The sequence below is a fragment of the Bubalus bubalis genome, chromosome 8, assembly GCF_019923935.1.
Source record: "Bubalus bubalis isolate 160015118507 breed Murrah chromosome 8, NDDB_SH_1, whole genome shotgun sequence".
Taxonomy (NCBI): domain Eukaryota; kingdom Metazoa; phylum Chordata; class Mammalia; order Artiodactyla; family Bovidae; genus Bubalus; species Bubalus bubalis.
The window spans coordinates 111,053,616-111,073,615 of NC_059164.1; the positions used below are offsets into that span (position 1 = coordinate 111,053,616).

Genomic DNA, 20,000 nt, shown 5'->3' on the forward strand with positions numbered 1-20,000 from the left:
AAGAAGGAGCCATTCAATCATTCAGTCTCAGCACTGTACCTCCTCAGAGAGGCCTTATCTGACCACCCAGTCTGACATAGCCAGTCATTTGCCATTTTACTTTCTCTTTAGAACTTGTGATATTTTTGTTTATTTTTGTGTCCTTCCCCTAGAAGTGGAACTACATAACAAGAGAAACTTAGAAGAACACTGGGGTAGTTGCCCAGTGGATTTGCTGCAGCAATAACATGAATGAATAAGCAATTTATATTTTTGTTACTACTCTGAGTTGACGGGCTTCCCTCGTAGCTCAGTTGGTAAAGAATCCACCTGCAATGCGGGAGACCTGGGTTCAATCCCTGGGTTGGGAAGATCCCCTGAAGAAAGGAAAGGCTACCCACTCCAGTATTCTGGCCTGGAGAATTCCAGGGACTTACAGTCCATGGGGTCGCAACGAGTTGGACATGACTGAGCAACTTCCACTTTCACTGAGTTAACAGTCACATTGCCATCATTGGAAATACCTTTTTCTTTGGGTACCACAGACTGAAATCAACCATGACTGAAGCCTAAAAAAGAGTCACAGAAAAATTCATTTGATGAAAGATAGCATCTCAGATCATTCTAGGCCCTAAATATAGTTTTCAGTCTCCCTCTTTCAAATTGAGGTCTCAGATTGCTAGCTGGGACCCTCACAGTTTCTCCCCTGACTCTTAAAATTGATCTCGTGTTTCTCTTCCAAACAGGTGAGGAGAGATATCGTAACTAGAAACCACTGACGCAGATAAAATAATAAAAGAAAAAGATGTGCTGTATATAATCTAGTTTAAAAAAATCACTAGATGAAATCAGTAAGCTATCTAAAAGCAAATATGCAAGCAAAATACAGAAGCCTCTCCATGGACTGTCACTCCATCACAGCTGTTCTGCGCAAGCCTTGTCAGCACATTTATTTTTTTCTTAACATGACTGCCTTCACCAGGCTCTGCCGTGAAGCCACAGGTGAGGTGTCTGCTCTCTTCTTAGTAAAACAACCCCCTCCCTGCCAACCTCACAGGCCAGGGAGGGTCCTTCTCCACTAACAGTCACCATATGCTTTCCTGCTCTTTGTCTTTTAATGGTCAAAACTAATTAACTTTTGCAGTCCCAGCTGTCTATTTTACAATTAGAGTTTTAACATATTAAGTGAGTTATGAAGACAAAACTGTTACCTTTCTTACATATACTTGCAACATAATCAAACTGACAGTGTGCTTTCAACCTCCTGTGAGTCTCCGAAAGGCGGTCTTGGTTTTCAGTCGCTCAGTCGTGTCCAACTCTGTGACCCCGTGAACTGCAGCACGCCAGGCTTTTCTGTCCTTCACTATCTCACGGAGTTTGCTCAAACTCGTGACAATTGAGTCAGTGACGCCATCCAACCATCTCATCCTCTGTCATCCTCTTCCCTTCCTGCCCTCAATCTTTCCCAGCATCAGGGGCTTTTCCAATAAGTCGACTTTTCATATCAGGTGGCCAAAGTATTGGAGTTTCAGCTTCAGCATCAGACCTTCCAATAAATATTCAGGGTTGATTTCCTTTCGGATTGACTGGTTTGATCTCCTTGCTGTCCAATGGACTCTCTAGAGTCTTCTTCAGCACCACAATTTGAAAGCATCAATTCTTCAGTGCTCAGCTTTCTTTATGGTTCAACTCTCACATCTGGAAAAACCATAGCTTTGACTATCCAGACCTTTGTCGGCAAAATGATGTCTGCTTTTAATGCACTCCCTACCTATTTCCATAGGCACTCAGCTAATTTTCTACAACAGAGATTCCATGTTTAGAAACTTTTAGAGGGATATTTTACAGTCAAATGCTCTACTACTGAGCTTTAAAACCTTTTACCCCTTTAAAGAGAGATTGTGAACCTAAGAAAGCAGCCAAAAGATGCTGAAGCTGAAGCTCCAATACTTCGGCCACCTGATGTGAAGAGCTGACTCATTAGAAAAGACCCTGATGCTGAGAAAGATAGAAGGGGATGACAGAGACCGAGATGGTTGGATGGCATCACCGACTCAATGGACATGAGTTTGAGCAAGTTCCAGGAGATGGTGAAGGACAAGGAAGCCTGGAGTGCTGCAGTCCATGGCGTTGCAAAGAGTCAGACACGACTGAGTGAACAACAAAAAAGCAGCCAAACCTACTGTTCACTTCCATGTAAAAGACCTCGTGTTCCACAAGAACAAAAGCTTCAAGGATTCTGAGGTTTTTCATTCCAATTTTCTCATAGCAGTTGGAATGGTCCAATTTGGAAAAGATATTTTAATGTAAAGACACGCATGCATGCTAAGTTGCTTCTGCTGCTGCTGCTGCTAAGTCACTTCAGTCGTGTCTGACTCTGTGCGACCCCATAGACGGCAGCCCACCAGGCTCCCCCATCCCTGGGATTCTCCAGGCAAGAATACTGGAGTGGGTTGCCATTTCCTTCTCCAATGTATGAAAGTGAAAAGTCAAAGTGAAATCGCTCAGTTGTGTCCAACTCTTAGTGACCCCATGGACTGCAGCCTACCAGGCTCCTCCATCCATGGGATTTTCCAGCCAAGAGTACTGGAGTGGGGTGCCATTGCCTTCTCCTAAGTTGCTTCATTTGTGTCCAACTCATTGCAAGCCTATGGACTGTAGCCGCCAGGGTCCTCTGCCAGTGGAATTATCCAGGCAAGAATATTGGAGTGGGTTGCCATACCCTCCTCCAGGGGATCTTCCCAATCCAGGGATCAAACCCAGGTCTGCCACATTGCAGGCAGATTCTTTACTGTCTGAGCCACCAGGGAAGCCCCACGATGTGTATATCCACTCTTTCTTTATTCCACCCCATAGTGATGAATATTTGTTTCCTGAACTCTTTGCTTCTACAAATAACTATTCAGCAAATCTATTTGTGCGTATCCCTGTTACCTGTATATGAGGTTTTCTCACGTGAATACACATACATCTGTGTATGCCCAGAAGAATTACTGAGACATAGGGTGTGTACATAGTTAATTTCTCTAAGTACTGCTTGTCTGATCACATTCTGAGTGTAAACGTCAAACTACCATTGGTATTAGTAGCTCTGTATTCTTTGAGACTATTATGTTCATTATACTTTTGATTTATTGTTCCTTTTACAGGTATGTAATTTCCATCTTTATTCCTTCTGATGTCTTCCATCACACAATTTTATTTCTATTCTTATAACTACTGTGCAGTTCTTCTTGTTGTTAATATTTGCCTGGTGTTTTTATGTGGGTGTTGGAATCCTTTTACTTAAATGTGTGTCTTAGATAGTATAATGCTGAATCTTTTCTAAATCTAATTTGAGAATCTCTTTTTATTCATTTATTGAAACTACTGTTATATCAGGGTACACTTTCTACCACCTTACCCTGCGTTTTCAATTTACAATGTTTTCTTTGTTTGCTCACCCACCCCACAATCTATTACCTTTCACTGGTTAGTGAAGTGAAAGTCTATCAGTCCTGTCGGACTGTTTGCAACCCCACGGATATACAGTCCATAAAATTCTCCAGGCCAGAATACTGGAGTGGGTAGCCTTTCCCTTCTCCAGGGGATCTCCCCAACCCAGGGACCGAACCCAGGTCTCCTGCATTGCATTCTTTAAAGTTGGATTCTTTACCAACTGAACTATCAGGTAAACCCTTCACTGGTTAAACTGAATATTATTCAGTTTTAAAAGTTTTAAATCCAGATTTTAAAGCTGTATGTTCTACTTTCATTCCTCTGGCAGCTATGCCTAACTTCTTAAGACTCAACTTATGTTTTGTCTCTATCATCTACAAAACCAAATTGATGTCTCTATTCTGAATGAGACCAAGAACCCTCTGACCTCCTTTGCCACCCCACTACTTGCTATGTTGACATCGTCTATGGTTTTAATTGCAGAATCTTATGAATATCCTTATTTTAACTGCTTATGAAAAAACATTAATATTTGCGGTTTTCTTTTCCCTTACTCTTATTTCCCACACTTATCTACTCTTGGATTTATTTTTCTTTTTACTCAAGAGCAGTTTTTTTCTAAAATGTCATATATGAGTCCTTCAGAGTCTCATATACTTGTGAATGTCTATTTAAATCAACACTGTGAGAATAGTAGTCCATTGTCTTTTATAGGCAGTGTTGATTCTGAGAAATTAGATGTAAGTTACTTTCTTTTCCTTTACTATGTCTTAACTTCATTATAACGCATCAGTTCTTAACCTTTGGGGAGCAATTTGGTACTATCTATATATCTCATCCCAAGGAAATGTTTTCTATGAATGAAAGTCACAGAATTATAAAAGAAACAAATACACTTATCAAAGCATTTAAAACAGCACGTTCATTTTACAATAATAATATGTTTGCTCATTACCAGTACCTTAAATAATAGGACGTAGAATCAGGTCTTATAACTGCTCATAACTCATAATTTCAAATTCATCATGGTCTTTATGATTATGATATTTCCAAAAATCTAGAACATAGAACATCTATGATTTTTTGGTTAAAAATAGTGATACAAAAATGGCTAACGCTACTATGATTTTTCCTACATTTCTAATTGAAGCAAATGCTGAATTTCTTTTAGAGGTTAGTGAAAAATGATCCTGTTCGCCTTTTCCCATCTGCGCTGTCAAGCTTTCCCTCATTTTATGTACAACTGGAGTGGCGGGCCTCCGGTTAAGTGCGAACTACAGCTGGAGGTGTAGGTGGAAGAGATGTTTTTCTTATCTACTCTGTTCATCACTTCACGGGCTCCTTCTTTCTGAAGTCCAATATTGTTTATTCCAGAAAATTCTGGCCCCTTATTTCTTCACATAGTTCCGTCTTGCATCGTTCTTTTCTCTTCCTCTGAGCTTATTGTCATGTAAATAGTGACACTTCTGCGTCCACCCTCCATAACTTCTCTTCCGTTCTTTCACTCTCCTTGTCCTTTATCGTCGACCTTGAGGAGGACTGACTGACCCAGGATCCCAACCCACTGAAGTGTTCTTCTGCCCTGTCTATTCTGTTCTTCGACACTTACAGGTGTTTCATTCTCAGTACCCCCAGCCAGTTCTCCTTCGCGAACCTCTGTCACCGCCCGTGTCTCCATCCTGAAGGAATCCTGATGCTCACTTACAGCTGCATCACATCAGTGCAACAATGACGACATCAGTGCGACGAAGACTACGTGAGTGCGACGATTACGACGTCAGTGCAACTACGATGCCATCAGCGCGTTGATGATGACGTCAGCATGACGATGACGACGTCGGTGCGACGATGTCAACGTCAGTGCAATGATGTCGACGTCAGCGTGATGAAGACGACGTCAGTGTGACGAAGACGACGTCAGTGCAATGATGTCGACGTCAGTGCGACGAAGACGACGTCAGTGCGACAAAGATGACGTCAGTGCAATGATGACGACGTCAGTGGAACAATGACACCAGTGCGACCATGTCGACATCAGTGCAATGATGATGATGTCGGTGCAATGATGTCGACGTCAGTGCAATGATGACGACAGACGACATCTGCTGGGTTAGCTGTCTGTTAGCTGCCTGTCCCAACACAGCTCGTGCTGTCGTCCACCCTGCATAGTATTTGCCATCCTCAGGGGTCCTGTCCACTCACATATGTCCCGCCGAGATTACCGAGTGACTCTTTTGCTGTCGTCACACAAGCACACACACACGCACAGGCCCCGAGCCGAGCTTCTCCTGCAGAGTCGAGGGTGGGAGGAAACACCCACCTTGGGATGTAGAGCTGCCCATGCCCCCCTGTCCCAGCCCCTGCTGTCCCCACTTCTGCACCTCCCTCACGTCCCTGCACCCGGCTTCAGAGGGGCTCCCCCCATCATGTCCTGCGGCTAACCCTTAAGCCAGTGCTGGATCTTCACCTGCTGAACCCACTCTCTCACCACACATTCCCTCACTAATAATGACCAGGTGGATTCTTTACCAACTGAGCTATTGACAGTTCAGTTCAGTTCAGTCGCTCAGTCCTGTCTGACTCTTTGCGACCCCATGAATCGCAGCACGCCAGGCCTCCCTGTCCATCACCAACTCCCGGAGTTCACCCAGACTCATGTCCATCAAGTCAGTGATGCCATCCAGCCATCTCATCCTCTGTCGTCCCCTTCTCCTCCTGCCCCTGATCCCTCCCAGCATCAGAGTCTTTTCCAATGAATCAACTCTTCGCATGAGGTGGCCAAAGTACTGGAGTTTCAGCTTCAGCATCGTTCCTTCCAAAGAAATCCCAGGGCTGATCTCCTTCAGAATGGACTGGTTGGATCTCCTTGCAGTCCAAGGGACACTCAAGGGTCTTCTCCAATACCACAGTTCAAAAGCATCAATTCTTCGGCCCTCAGCCTTCTTCACAGTCCAACTCTCACATCCATATATGACCACCGGAAAAACCATAGCCTTGACTAGATGGACCTTTGTTGGCAAAGTAATGTCTGCTTTTCAATATGCTATCTAGGTTAGTCATAACTTTTCTTCCAAGCAGTAAGCGTCTTTTAATTTCATGGCTGCAGTCACCATCTGCAGTGATTTTGGAGCCCAAAAAAATAAAGTCTGACACTGTTTCCACTGTTTCCCCATCTATTTCCCATGAAGTGATGGGACCAGATGCCATGATCTTCGTTTTCTGAATGTTGAGTTTTAAGCCAACTTTTTCACTTTCCTCTTTCACCTTCATCAAGAGGCTTTTTAGTTCCTCTTCACTTTCTGCCATAAGGGTGGTGTTATCTGCATATCTGAGGTTATTGATATTTCTACCGGCCATCTTGATTCCAGCTTGTGCTTCTTCCAGCCCAGCGTTTCTCATGATGTACTCTGCGTAGAAGTTAAATAAGCAGGGTGACAATATACAGCTTTGACGTAGTCCTTTTCCTATTTGGAACCAGTCTGTTGTTCCATGTCCAGTTCTAACTGTTCTTCCTGACCTCCATACAAATTTCTCAAGAGGCAGGTCAGGTGGTCTGGTATTTCCATCTCTTTCAGAATTTTCCACAGTTTATTGTGATCCACACAGTCAAAGGCTTTTGGCATAGTCAATAAAGCAGAAATAGATGTTTTTCTGGAACTCTCTTGCTTTTTCGAAGATCCAGCAGATGTTGCCAATTTGGTCTCCAGTTCCTCTGCCTTTTCCAAAACCAGCTTGAACATCTGGGAGTTCACGGTTCACATATTGCTAAAGCCTGGCTTGGAGAATTTTGAGCATTACTTTACTAGCGTGGAGATGAGTGCAATTGTGCAGTAGTTTGAGCTTTCTTTGGCATTGCCTTTCTTTGGGATTGGAATGAAAACTGACCTTTTCCAGTCCTGTGGCCACTACTGAGTTTTCCAAATGTGCTGGCATATTGAGTGCAGCACTTTCACAGCATCATCTTTCAGGATTTGAAATAGCTCCACTGGAATTCCATCACCTCCACTAGCTTTGTTCATAGTGATGCTTTCTAAGGCCCACTTGACTTCACATTCCAGGATATCTGGCTCTAGGTCAGTGATCACACCATCGTGATTATCTGGGTCGAGAAGATCTTTTTTGTACAGTTCTTCTGTGTATTCTTGCCACCTCTTCTTATTATCCTCTGCTTCTGTTAGGTCCATACCATTTCTGTCCTTTTTCGAGCCCATCTTTGCATGAAGTGTTCCCTTGGTATCTCTAATTTTCTTAAAGAGATCTCTAGTCTTTCCCATTCTGTTGTTTTCCTCTATTTCTTTGCATTGATCGCTGAGGAAGGCTTTCTTATCTCTTCTTGATATTCTTTGGAACTCTGCATTCAGATGCTTATATCTTTCCTTTTCTCCTTTGCTTTTCATTTCTCTTCTTTTCACAGCTATTTGTAAGGCCTCAGGAAGGTCTCAAAAATAACCCAGTCAAATAGGCCTTTCCCATATTCCTCTCCTACTTGGCCTCAGGTATCATTTAAGACACATAAGCACGCCTTCCGGGCAGCCCTGACCTCAGAACACCAGTTCTGTCCTCAGCCTCTCCAGCTCCCAGCTCCCCTCCCACTCCATCCCAACCCTCGCTTTTTTTTTCTTCTGCCTCCATCTTGGGAGCTCATGCAGCCTGGGAGGTTGGTGATGAGAGCTGTGCTGATCCCTCCCAGATCCATAAATCCAGCCTGTATCTGGGACTGAGGTCTGCAAATGCTTGCTTGGAGCCTGAGAGTGAGAGTGTGAGCTAACAGCTCTGATTCTTGGCTGCAGAAGAAACAGCTCTGATTCTTAACTATGTGTGTGAGAGAGAGAACACAGGACATAAGACCAACAGAAAGAAGATGCTAATTTTGCTCCAAAGATGAGCAGAACTCTCCTGCAGGACACATCCTATGAGCATATGTGCATGCTATTGCTTCAGTCCTATCTGACTCTTTGTGACCCCCATGGACTGTAACCCACCAGCCTCCTCTGTCCATGAGATTCTCCAGGCAAGAATACTGGAGTGGGTTGACATGCCCTTCTCCAGGGTATCTTCCCGACCCAGGGATCGAATGCATACCTTGGCAGGCATGTTCTTTACCACTAGCGCCACCTGGGAAGATATTTGTAAAAAAAAATGTTTAGACAGAGTTGTAAGCTAGTGTATTTGAAATTTGGCTTTGTATTGAAGTTTACTGAAGTAACTATTAATAATTTAAAATATAGATCCTGCTGGGATCTGGAGGTTTATCACTAGACCCTCTGTCTGCCCCCACTTCCTTGAGGGACTTGGAGTCATAAGACCCGCTGCAATGATGGTCCTCTGAAATAGCACTGTCAGACCAAGAGTAGAGAAATAACCAACTTCCCCCCATCAGGAGCCAGAGCTCATCACTGCTCTGATTTTGAAAATGAAGTATGAAGCTTTTGCTTCATGTGACAAGAAAATATACATATGACTTCAAGGATAGCATGAAGCAAGCATCTCCTCTTTGTGGCCTAGAGACCAGGTTGAGCATCCATATGTCCAAATTTCTGATTGTGAACTCTGAGTGTTACATTCCCCTTCAAGCTTCAGCCATCCCAGGACAGTACTCTGCCAAGGGGTGGATAATTCATTTCAGATAGTAATCATTCTGTTAGCATTTCCCATATCTAAGCACAGCAATGCCTAGAAACTTGTTAAAAAGCTGACGAAGAGTCTCATATGATGCAAGCCCAAAATCAAGATGTAGCTACAGCATTGCAAGAGCGCTGAGTTACCCAGGGAACTCTACTCAGTACTCTGTAGTGACCTATATGGGAAAAGAATCTGAAAAAGGGTGTATATATGGATCAGTTGTACATATACATATGTGGACACCACAAACCAACACAACATTGTAAATCAATTATACTCAAATTTAAAAATTTTTTTTATTTTTAAAAGAGTGCTGACTTCATAGCTAGAAAGCCCAGGGGTGAACTATGGCCACTTTCCTATTGTCTTGTCACAGTGCCCTCTGCTCCCAGAAACCCGGTTATCTTCTCCATCTCGATTTTGAAGTTTTCTTCTCATTCAGATACTTTGGATTCACCTATTTTGCATGTCCTCTACTCAGAGGACATGGGAAATTCATGCAGTGATAATGAACTTTAAAAAGATCCATCCTATTGAATGATGTTACAAATGAGAACTCGGGAGCATTATCTGAAGAAGCAATCCTCCAAAGTCTCTGACTCAGGAATTGAACTCGGGTCTCCTGTATTAGCAGGCAGATTCTTTACCACTGTACCACCTGAGTTGGCATAGAGGTATCGAATGCATGACTGGCTGGCATAAAATACAGATAAGAAACAGAGCTGAGATTCCTGTGTCCAGGTGACCCACCCAGACCCTGGCTCTTCACTGCAGTCAGACCTGGCCATGCAGGCTAGGGGGCAAAAGCAGTTGTGTGTTTGGTGCCTGGACAGGCTGGGCCCCCAGAGTGACTGATGCTGCTCCTACCGTGTTTGTTTTCCAAGTTAGCATTGTCTCTTAGATCTTGACTGTCAACTTGAACATGGAAAAAACCTTGTAGTGTCAGTACAGACGTGAAAAACCCAGCTATCTGGTTAAGCTGAGGACCTCAGAATGGCCCAGATTCTTTAGTAGTGGAGGGACTTCAAGGATGTGGGCTTATGTTACTCAGCGTAGAGCTGCGTGATTGACAAGTACTGATCAGGGATGCCTCTGTCGGTTGGATATTGGAGGGCATACGTGAAAACGTTTATCCACACTCTAGAGCGGGGCTTTGGAGGATTGCTTCTTCAGATAATGCTCCCGAGTTCTCATTTGTAACATCATTCAATAGGATGGATCTTTTTAAAGTTCATTATCACTGCATGAATTTCCCATGTCCTCTGAGTAGAGGACATGCAAAATAGGTGAATCCAAAGTATCTGAATGAGAAGAAAACTTCAAAATCGAGATGGAGAAGATAACCGGGTTTCTGGGAGCAGAGGGCACTCATATGTGTCTGAATGTGAATTGTTCCCTGATGGGGATGATGCTAAGAGGTCCTAATTCATTCCAGAGGCCATGGTGGCAAGGCAAGCATGCTAAAGTATTAGCTATTTAAAAAACTAATATTAATAATTGAATACTAGCTTCTCCAGGTACTGTTTCAAACTTTACATTTTTGTGTTCACTCTCAAAGGCAATTATGATTTTTATTTTACAGCTAAGGAAACTGAGACCAAGAGAATGGAGTTGCCCAGAGTTACATAGATATAAGAGATGTGGGTTTGATCCCTGGGTCAAGAAGATCCCCTAGAGGAGGGCATGGCAACCCACTCCAGCATTCTTGCCTGGAAAATCCCCATGGACAGAGGGGCCTGGTGGGCTACAGTCCATGAGGTCGCAAAGAGTCAGACATGACTTAACAACTGAGCGCATGCCGGCTCACAGCTCCCCCAATCCGGATGCAGTCCCCCACAGCAGACAAGAGAAGAAAAACACTCAACCTAACCCTGAAACTCCCAAGGAAATAATCCAATTAGACAATAGGAAAGTGGACTCCAAGGTCACTCTCTCAGGCAGGCCTGGACCAGCCCAAGCTTGAAGTTAACCCTTTACTCACTGTACTGGTCTGCTCAGTCTGCCCTGAGAAAATATCACAGACTGTGGCTTAAACAGCAGAAATCCATTTCTCACAGTTCTGGAAGCTGGAAGTGCAAGATCAAGGTGCTGGCAGGGCTGGTTTCTCCTGAGGCCTTGGCTAGCTCACCTGTGTCTTCCCACATGCCCGTTTTCTATGTGCCTGTGTCCTGGCATCTCTTCCTCTCCTGACAAATGACACCCCTCAGAGTAGATTAGGGACCACCCTTGTGTCCTCATTTACTCTTAGTTACCTCTTTAAAGGTCCGACCTCCAAATGTAGTCACGGTGGGTGCTGGAGCTTCAACATAGAAATTTTGGGGTGATAAAACACTCATGGGGTCACAAAGAGTCAGACACGACTGAGCGACTGAACTGAAACCACTCATGATGCCTCTCATATCAGATTTGTGTACTGCTCTTAGCCATATTTAATTTCCAACTCTGTGCTTCTATAGAATTCTGTCTATACTGAATAATAGGATTAATACTAAACATCTACCATTAACTGAGCATTTGTACAGAGGAGGGTATCCTTATTACTGTTATTAATATGACCCTGGCTTCCCAGGTGGTGCTAGTGGTAAAGAATCTTCCTGCCAATGCAGGAGACATGAGACATGTATTCAGTCCCTGGATTAGGAAGATCCTCTGGAGGAGGGCATGGCAACCCACTCCAGTATTTGTGCCTGGAGAATCCCGTGGACAGAGGGGCCTGACGGGCTACAGTCCAGGGGGTCACACAGTCAGACCTGACTGAAGCGACTTAGCATGCAGCATGCATGCAAGGTGTATATGTTTGTCAGTTTCATCCATGAGGAGACTGAGGCTCAAAGAGGAGCTGGGAAGATCGAGCAGGGAGTGACGCCACTGAGGGCGGGCCTCCGAGAGAGGAAGGGGCGGGGCCTAGGCAGACGACGCTTGCGCAGTGGGTTTAAAAAAAAAAAGATCCAGCCGGGAGCCGCAGACACCCAGGTGTAGAGCTTTGTGAGCACAGTTCATGCTCTCCTCACTTGTTTGCTGCCCCTCCTGTCACATTGTACCTCACACCACAGTATGGCTGTGATTACATTTGTATCAACCTGTGGGCAACAAGTATGTCTCCTCTGTCTTTTTATTTTTATTTATTTTTTAATGTATTTTTTTGGCTGCACTGGGTCTTCATTGCTGCACGTGAGCCTTCTCTAGTTGCAGTGAGTGGGGCCACTCTTCATTGTGGGTAACGGGCTTCTCATAGCGGTGGCTTCTCTTATTGTGGAGCACGGTCTCTAAAGTGTGGGTTCAGTAGTTGTGGCACATGGGGTTAGTTGCCTCACTGCTCTGGGATCTTCCCTGACCAGGAATTGAGCACATGTCCCCTGCATTGACAGGGAGATTCTCAACCACCGGACCAGCAGGGAATTCCCCCTCCCAGTGCCTTAACACGTGAGCTGGTGGCTTTGCTTCTCTTGGCAGTTCCTGTCTCCCCTCCCTTCCCTCACCACCCTCCCCCGGCCTGCAGGGAAGTGCCCCCCTTAACCTCTGTCTTCCCAGGGTTTTTGCCCTTGGATATTCTTTCTGGCAGTTTCTCAGTGGGATGTGCCCGAAGGGCTCTATTTGAAACAGGAATTTCCCTGGGACTTCCTTGGTGGTCCAGGGGTTAAGACTCCACCCTTGCATCCCTCCCATCCCTGGTCTGGGAACAAAGATCCCATATGGAGCCAAAAAATAAAAACAAATAAATAAAATAGGGGTCTCCCCCACCCCACTCCAGATCCCACCTAACCCACACTGACTTCAAACACGGCATAACTTACTGAGCTTTTTGTTAAATTTCCTTCTCCCTCGGCAAGAATGTAAGCTCTGCAAGGGCAAAGACTTTTGTGTGTTTTGTGTCACAGTACCTTCTAAACATCTAGACGAGGCTTAGGAGCCATAAAATTAATACTTATTGAACGGATAAATTAGATTCTGTGTGTGTGAGCTTTGGTGAAGTTTCTCTCTATGGCGAGTGACTGACCCGTCTCTCAGGGCACAGGTGCTCTGGAACCCAACTTAGCTCCTTAGAAAACTATTAAGCTCCTAGTTTGAGGACAGTGTTTTTTAGAATTCCTCCTGATCATTAGTTTCACCCTTTGTGTTTAATTTAATACCTGATTATTTTGCCCCAATCTTCTGTACCTTTGATGACTGTATTATTCATTATGGGTAGTTACAGCATTTTCATAATTAATCTTTAATTGCAATACTTGAATAGCATTTCACATGGAAAATGATTTACAAATTAAACCCACGTCTCCCCTTGGGTAATTATCAGAGGTCTGACTAATGTGCGTGAGGCCCTCACGTGGCAGGGGGCTCTCTTCAGTGACAATGTGTTGATTTTCTAATTAACGAAGGTTAAGTAGCATTTTTGCTTGCAGACCTACAATTTAAACTTATGACATTTGTCACCAAGACAGATTTCTATAGAGCACACAACTTGAACTCAAATAATTATCACTGGCTCTAGTGCATTAGCATCCTTTGCATAATATTTAATGACCGTTTTCAGGACAAAAGACTTTTCTTCATATTGACTAGGTCAGTAAAAGTACTTTCCAGCTCACTGACCCATTTCATAAATCAGGGACCATCTAAAAAAAGAATGTAAGTTATTTGGTTTTCCTTTATAGAAAGGGAAATGGCATTCCACTTGCCTTCTTTATAAATTAAGAAAATACTATAAAACTTTATTTAATCAATGCAACAAATACAAATTAGACTATAGCTGTATGTTATGGTCAATTAAGGAAAGAAGGGAGGGGAAAGGTCAGGCAGCAGTGCAAAGAGGGAAAAGGAAGCAAAAAGAAATTTAGGAGAAATTGAGAGTAATTTGCTGAAATGTAGAGAGGGAGACACACAAGCCTCCAGGGAGAGATTGTACATTATGGACCAGAGTAATTCATAGCTGGAAGGACCAGAGACATCCAGTGCAGCCTCCTTTATGGAGAGGAAAGACTGATGCTGAGAGAGGGATGCTGCGATTTGATTGAAGCCACAGAGCTGACCAAAAACAGGCAGCAGTCAATAGGGAGAGAGCCATACAAACACAAAGGCAGGAAGGAAGACTGGCGGGTGTAAGAACTCAGAAAGAACAGGTCCAGAATGAACCAAAGAAGCTAAATCCTCTCACTGAATGAAGTTTGTTTACGTACATAATGAAGCATATACACATATATCTAAATACTTATTTTGATACAATTAAACTATGAATTAAGCTATACGTACTTTCTCTGACAACTGAAACTTACTAAATCTCCATTTTTATCAGATTGTCATTTAGAGTCTTTTAACAAGTCTCTTCAAACTCTCAACCATTGCTGACACCCTTAAATATGAATTATTTCAAAATTAATATACATCCCAGATAGATTAAAGAATGAAATGTTAAAAGAAGTAAAATCATAAAAGTTCTAGAAGAAAATATAGTTGAAAATTATATTATTCTGGATTAGAAAAAGTTATTGTAAGTCTAATATCAAAGGCAGAAATCATAAAAATAAGATAGATGTGACTACATAAACATCAAAACCTTTCGTAGGGAAAAAGAAACATTATGTACAAGTTAACAGATGCAAACTGGAAGGATGTAGTTGCCAAATTTATGACAAAACGTTAAAGCCCCAAATATTGTTATCAATCAATCAGAAATGTATCTTCTCCTGTAGTGCGGTGTTAGTCTCTCGGTCATGTCTGATTCTTTGCGACCCCGTGGACTGTTGCCCACCAGGCTCCTCTGTCCGTAGGATTCTCCTGGCAAGAATATTGGAGTGGGTTGCTATTCCCTTCTCCACTTCCCCCCAAAAAACAAAGGTCATGAAGAAACCAAAAAATAGGAATGAGAAAAAAAAAATTATTCAACTCACAGTATTGAAGCAATGCAAATTAAAAGAATGAACTCTTTCCCCGCCCTCCAGCCTATAAATTCGAAAAGATTCTGCCTAGTATTAGAATCGTTGTGGAGAAGACAGGAGTCTGATACCCTACTGGTGAAAAATAATACAAATTGATAAAGTCTTCTAAGAGGGAAATATATTGTAAATGACTTTAAAATGTATATTCCCTTGTACCCAGCATTTACACATCTGAGAATTAATTCTAAGGAAAAACTGGACAGCATGTAAAGGTTGTTACAAGGCTGTTTATTACAGTATCATATAGGGTGAAAATTGGAATAAGCTACTTAAAGCCCAAAGGTAGGGGAATGACAAAATAACTTACAGTGTTTTGCAGGCTGGGCTGCTGTGCAGATGTTAAACAAGATGTTCTATTTGAATATTTATTGCTGGGGAAGTGTTTTATGATATGTTAAATGAGAAAAGCAAATTTCAAAGCAATGTGCATACCCCGCTTTTTCCTTTGTTTTATTTTTTACACATAGGTATGTTCACAGATAAAAGAGAGAAAATTTTTGCTAAGAATTTTTGCTATTTGCTAAGAATGAAGGTAATTCTATCTGAGTAGCATTACTTAGTAGATTACATAGTAGATTCTCTTTTTCATTTTGCTTATCAGTGTGTTTATGGTTTCCACAATGAAAAACTATTATATTTGTAACCAGGGAAAGGAGAGGCAGACATCTAAAAACACAGATTTAAAAATTTCAGCATATTTTGGCATGATGTAATTATTTTAATTGAGTAGTGATGAAAATTTAAATGATGAAGCATTTATTGAACAAAAGGCCCTTTGGAAAAACCCTTATTGCAAGAACAAAAGCCATAGCTGATAAAATGATAGATGCCAAATGGAAATTTTAGCACACAAATGGTGACTCATGGATTGAAATTCTTCCAAAACATAGCTAAGGCCCAAATTCTCCACAGCCCAGAAGTGTGCAGAGGTGCTGATGAGCAGATTGCAAAATGGGAAATTCTTCAAAGTGGTTGTTTTTAGTAACTTCTTTTGCCATCTACTCTCCCACAGCTATTGAAATGGGCATTGGACTCCCTTCAATTAATCCTCTTCTATTTAAATATTTTATTAGAAAGAATAATCCCTGGAGAATCATCACTCAAATCTCAGTACTGCCCACTGAGAGAACTGCAAGGCTTGGGTTTACAAAGAGAGTAGTGCAAGTCATTTGCCGTTTCACAGCTGAGGATACGCAGGCATAAACAAAGGCTGATCCATCTCTGCAACTAAAGCCTCTGATCCACAAGCCCTGTCTGTTGAGTTGTGTAATTGCACACTTTTTCTCAAGATACTGGAATAAGTGATCAGAATCCATCTCCAGTGTGCAACCTTACCCAAAGTCTGCCAATCCCATTGACCATGCTGTCTTAAAGACATCCAAATCTACACCTCAGAAACATGTATGTCTGTGCCCCCCAGACCCTGAAGATCTTCTGTACTAGACGATCATCACAGAACAGAGTCTAAAACCACAGCTTAAGAATAAGACAGAGCTGACAGTGCCCTGGCACTGCAGAGTTATGAGTCCTAAGTACAGGACTTCATGTCTCTAAACCTCCTTTTTGTTACCCAAATAATTAGGGCAAGATAACAATGTATGGATGTGAAAGTTGGAGTATAAAGAAAGCTGAGCACTGAAGAATTGATGCTTTTGAACTGTGGTGTTGGAGATGACTCTTGAGAGTCCCTTGGACTGCAAGGAGATCCAACCAGTCCATCCTAAAGAAGATCAGTCCTGGGTGTTCATTGGAAAGACTGATGTTGAAGCTGAAACTCCAATACTTTGGCCACCTGATGCGAAGAGCTGACTCATTGGAAAAGACCCTGATGCAGGAGGAGAAGGGGACGACAGAGGATGAGATGGTTGGATAGCATTGCTGACTCAATGGACATGGGTTTGGGTAGACTCCAGCAGTTGGTGATGGACAGGGAGGCCTGGCGTGCTGCAGTTCATGGGGTCACAAAGAACTGGACACGACCGAGCGACTGAACTAACAATGCCTACCTTGCCAGGTTGTTGTAAGAATTAGGTGAATATCATACATAAGGTGCTTAGTAGAATGCCTACTACATTGCCCTCAATAAAAGAGTAACTTTCACTTTATTAACCATATCTTTTTTTTTCTAAATCCCCATCAGATTTCTTCTAATAAGTTTAACGATTATCATTGTATTTAATTTCCAGAAGCGCTGTTAGTCTAAAACCCAGGCACATTTATAAATTTGAGTTCCTCTTTTTTTGTACCAGCTGCTTAAAAAATCATAGCAAAGGTTATTATAGACACAATCCACTTGTGATATATTAACAATTCTCCAGTGAATTCTGCTATGAAATTTGTTAAGAATATTTTAATATTTTCATGCTCATAAACCTCTAACTCCATAACTTAGAAAATCACAGTGAATTTGCTTTTTGTGTTATGTGTCTTGAAATGGCATTTAAACAAAGGCAATAAAATCTAAACTGACCTGGTAATAAATGTGGTATAGCTGACTTCTGTGTGAAATCGTCAATTCCAATTTCCAACAACCCCAGACAAGAAGCTCTGGGAATCCTTAACATGAATTTCAAAGCAAAGCTTTTCTTGAGACAAGAAGAACCAGGACTTACAACCACATTCCAAATGGATTTACTTCTTCTGACTAATTGACTTGTTAACTATGCTAATATATTCATATCCCTTTGCCTTTTTATATCTCTTCCAGTAGATAATGCTGTGGAATGTAACAACGTGAGATTAAAAACCAAAGAACTTAGAGATTCGTATAAACTTCTCTCCTAAGGAAACCAGATTAGACTTCCAAAACAGCTTATAAAATTTGTGTGTGTCTCCAAGCATTTTAGTTCTGTAGCAAATTTATTGCTTCTCCCAAGACAGCCTCTTTTTTAAGTAGACGTTATAGCCTAAGGGAGGAAAGTTGCAAGCTCTTCTATTGACAGTAAGAGAGCCTGCAGCACTTGGCAGTCTCATCTCCTCCCACAGTGGTCCGAGGCATGAGGAATGAAATAGAAGCCGTGGCAGAGGTGATTCTGTCTGAGCGCCGTGCCTTCTGTCTTCCCAGGTGGTGCTGGAGGCCAGCAGGGCTTCCTGGGCTGTATCCGCTCCCTAAGGATGAATGGGGTGACTCTGGACTTGGAAGAGAGAGCCAAGGTCACATCTGGTTTCAAATCCGGGTGCTCAGGGCACTGCACCAGCTACGGAGCGAACTGTGAGAATGGAGGCAAGTGCATAGAGAAGTACCATGGCTATTCCTGCGATTGCTCCAACACAGCCTATGATGGAACATTTTGCAACAAAGGTAGGTCAGAACCAGTTTCCAGAGCCACGTTTAGATATCTTTGAAGCCCAGATCATCTGTTGAATTGCTCTTCAGCTGGCATAAGGGTACTTCACTCCAAGGGTAAAGTCTTTGGAATTCTTCTCCCATCATAAGTAGGAAGTCCCCTAAAACAATCCTTCATCTTTGTTGTTCATTAAGAAGAGAAAAGTTTTGAGTGTGGTGCAGAGTTTCCCCCTAAATTCAAGCAAACTTTGAAGTGACTAGAACATTACAGAGCAAATAGCCATGTCATGCCTTAACAAGGAGGAGTAAAGTAAGTAGCCATTGAAAGGGGTCCGTGATGGGCCTCCTGACTGTCTCACTCGCTTGGACCTGTACATCGTGCAGTGACTCAATCTGTGCTGCCCAGTGCTCTTCGTGTCTGCCTCTCCCCCAGCTGCTAAGAGAATGAATTCAAGTTGGACTCACAAGAAAGCCCCTCTGTTCAATTCTTGTCACAATCATTTTTTATCACTCTTCTATAGGACACCTCAGTGGCAGGTTCTCAGCCCCCACAAAGTGCAGGAATCCTGAGCTACTACATCTAATAATGCAGTAACATCTAACAATGTCACTGCCTTATTTCAGTCTTGAATGAGTAACCCCTAATAAATTCAGCAAAGCCAATCAGCTGACTCCAAGAACCTGGTGTATATGGCTGTTGTCATTCAGGATACACCCGGTGATCTTGCATAACCAGAAGAAATTCACACACCTGGCCTGTGGCTTCTTTTCCACTTGTAAGCAAGAGGGCTGGGGAGAGGCAGAGCTGACCCTCTTCTCAAGCTACAATTGAAATGCATGTAACTCACTCTTCTCTTTCAAATGAATGTATAACGTTTGGGTAAAGTTTTCTGTAAATGGTTGGTGCATCTCTTTATAAGAAGCTTTACATAAGTAGCCTTTTCATACTCTCATGAATACATGGAGGGTTGTTTATGCTGCCATTATTCACACAAGATGCCACACAGGAGGAGGAATTGTTCCCTAACACTCGCTGTACATCCAGGCTACCGTCTGACATGTAAGCTGTCATGTAAGCATGTAAATTCGGTCAGACTGGGCTTGAAGGATGAGCACGAGACAACAACCAAGGTGGAAAGGAACACCATTGCTGAATAATCCACAGCACATGAGCACTGCTGTTATAGAGCATTCTCCCACTTGCAACAACATGGTTCCATGATTTTCCAGTGTCACACAATGGGAAAGGTTTGCAGAACCCATTAATTTTGCACTTGTAGAAATGACAGTCTTGCAATTACCATTCATTGTGCTTGATGCTAATTTAATGTAGTCATTCCCTTGCCAAAGTGGTGTCTGAATGCAATCAAGTGAGCGCTAATGTCTGAGAGATTCCACTGCATAAGTGCCAATTTAAAGAAAATCATGAGCCCCTTATTTTTGGAGAGTTAGGTTAAGTACAGTAGCTCACACACAACCTCTGGGGGTTAATAGGCAATATTCACAAACAGAAAGATTAGAGTATATACTCTTCTGCCTTGCCAGTGCTTGAGATGGAGTCAAAGAAAGCCTGTGAGTTCCCAGTGACATTATTTCAAAGGGTTTACATAAAAAAATCCCTAAATATTCTCTTAATACCTGTTTAGCAGGGTGAGTTTACATTTGACTCAGTTTATGGCTTTACCAAAAAAGATTAAAAACAGCAAACTGTATTTGGAAAGTATTTGTGGGCATCCTTCTGG

The 20,000-nt window shown here is 42.5% G+C and overlaps 1 protein-coding gene across 1 annotated transcript in view; it reads left to right on the plus strand.

Moving 5' to 3' along the window:
* Nucleotides 1-20,000, plus strand: part of CNTNAP2 (contactin associated protein 2) — a 2,308,807-nt gene that overhangs the window by 2,063,496 nt on the left and 225,311 nt on the right. The window contains exon 18 of the mRNA XM_025292067.3: nucleotides 18,037-18,273. Within this exon, the coding sequence (XP_025147852.3) occupies nucleotides 18,037-18,273 (237 nt within the window). The remainder of the gene's footprint in view (nucleotides 1-18,036; nucleotides 18,274-20,000) is intronic.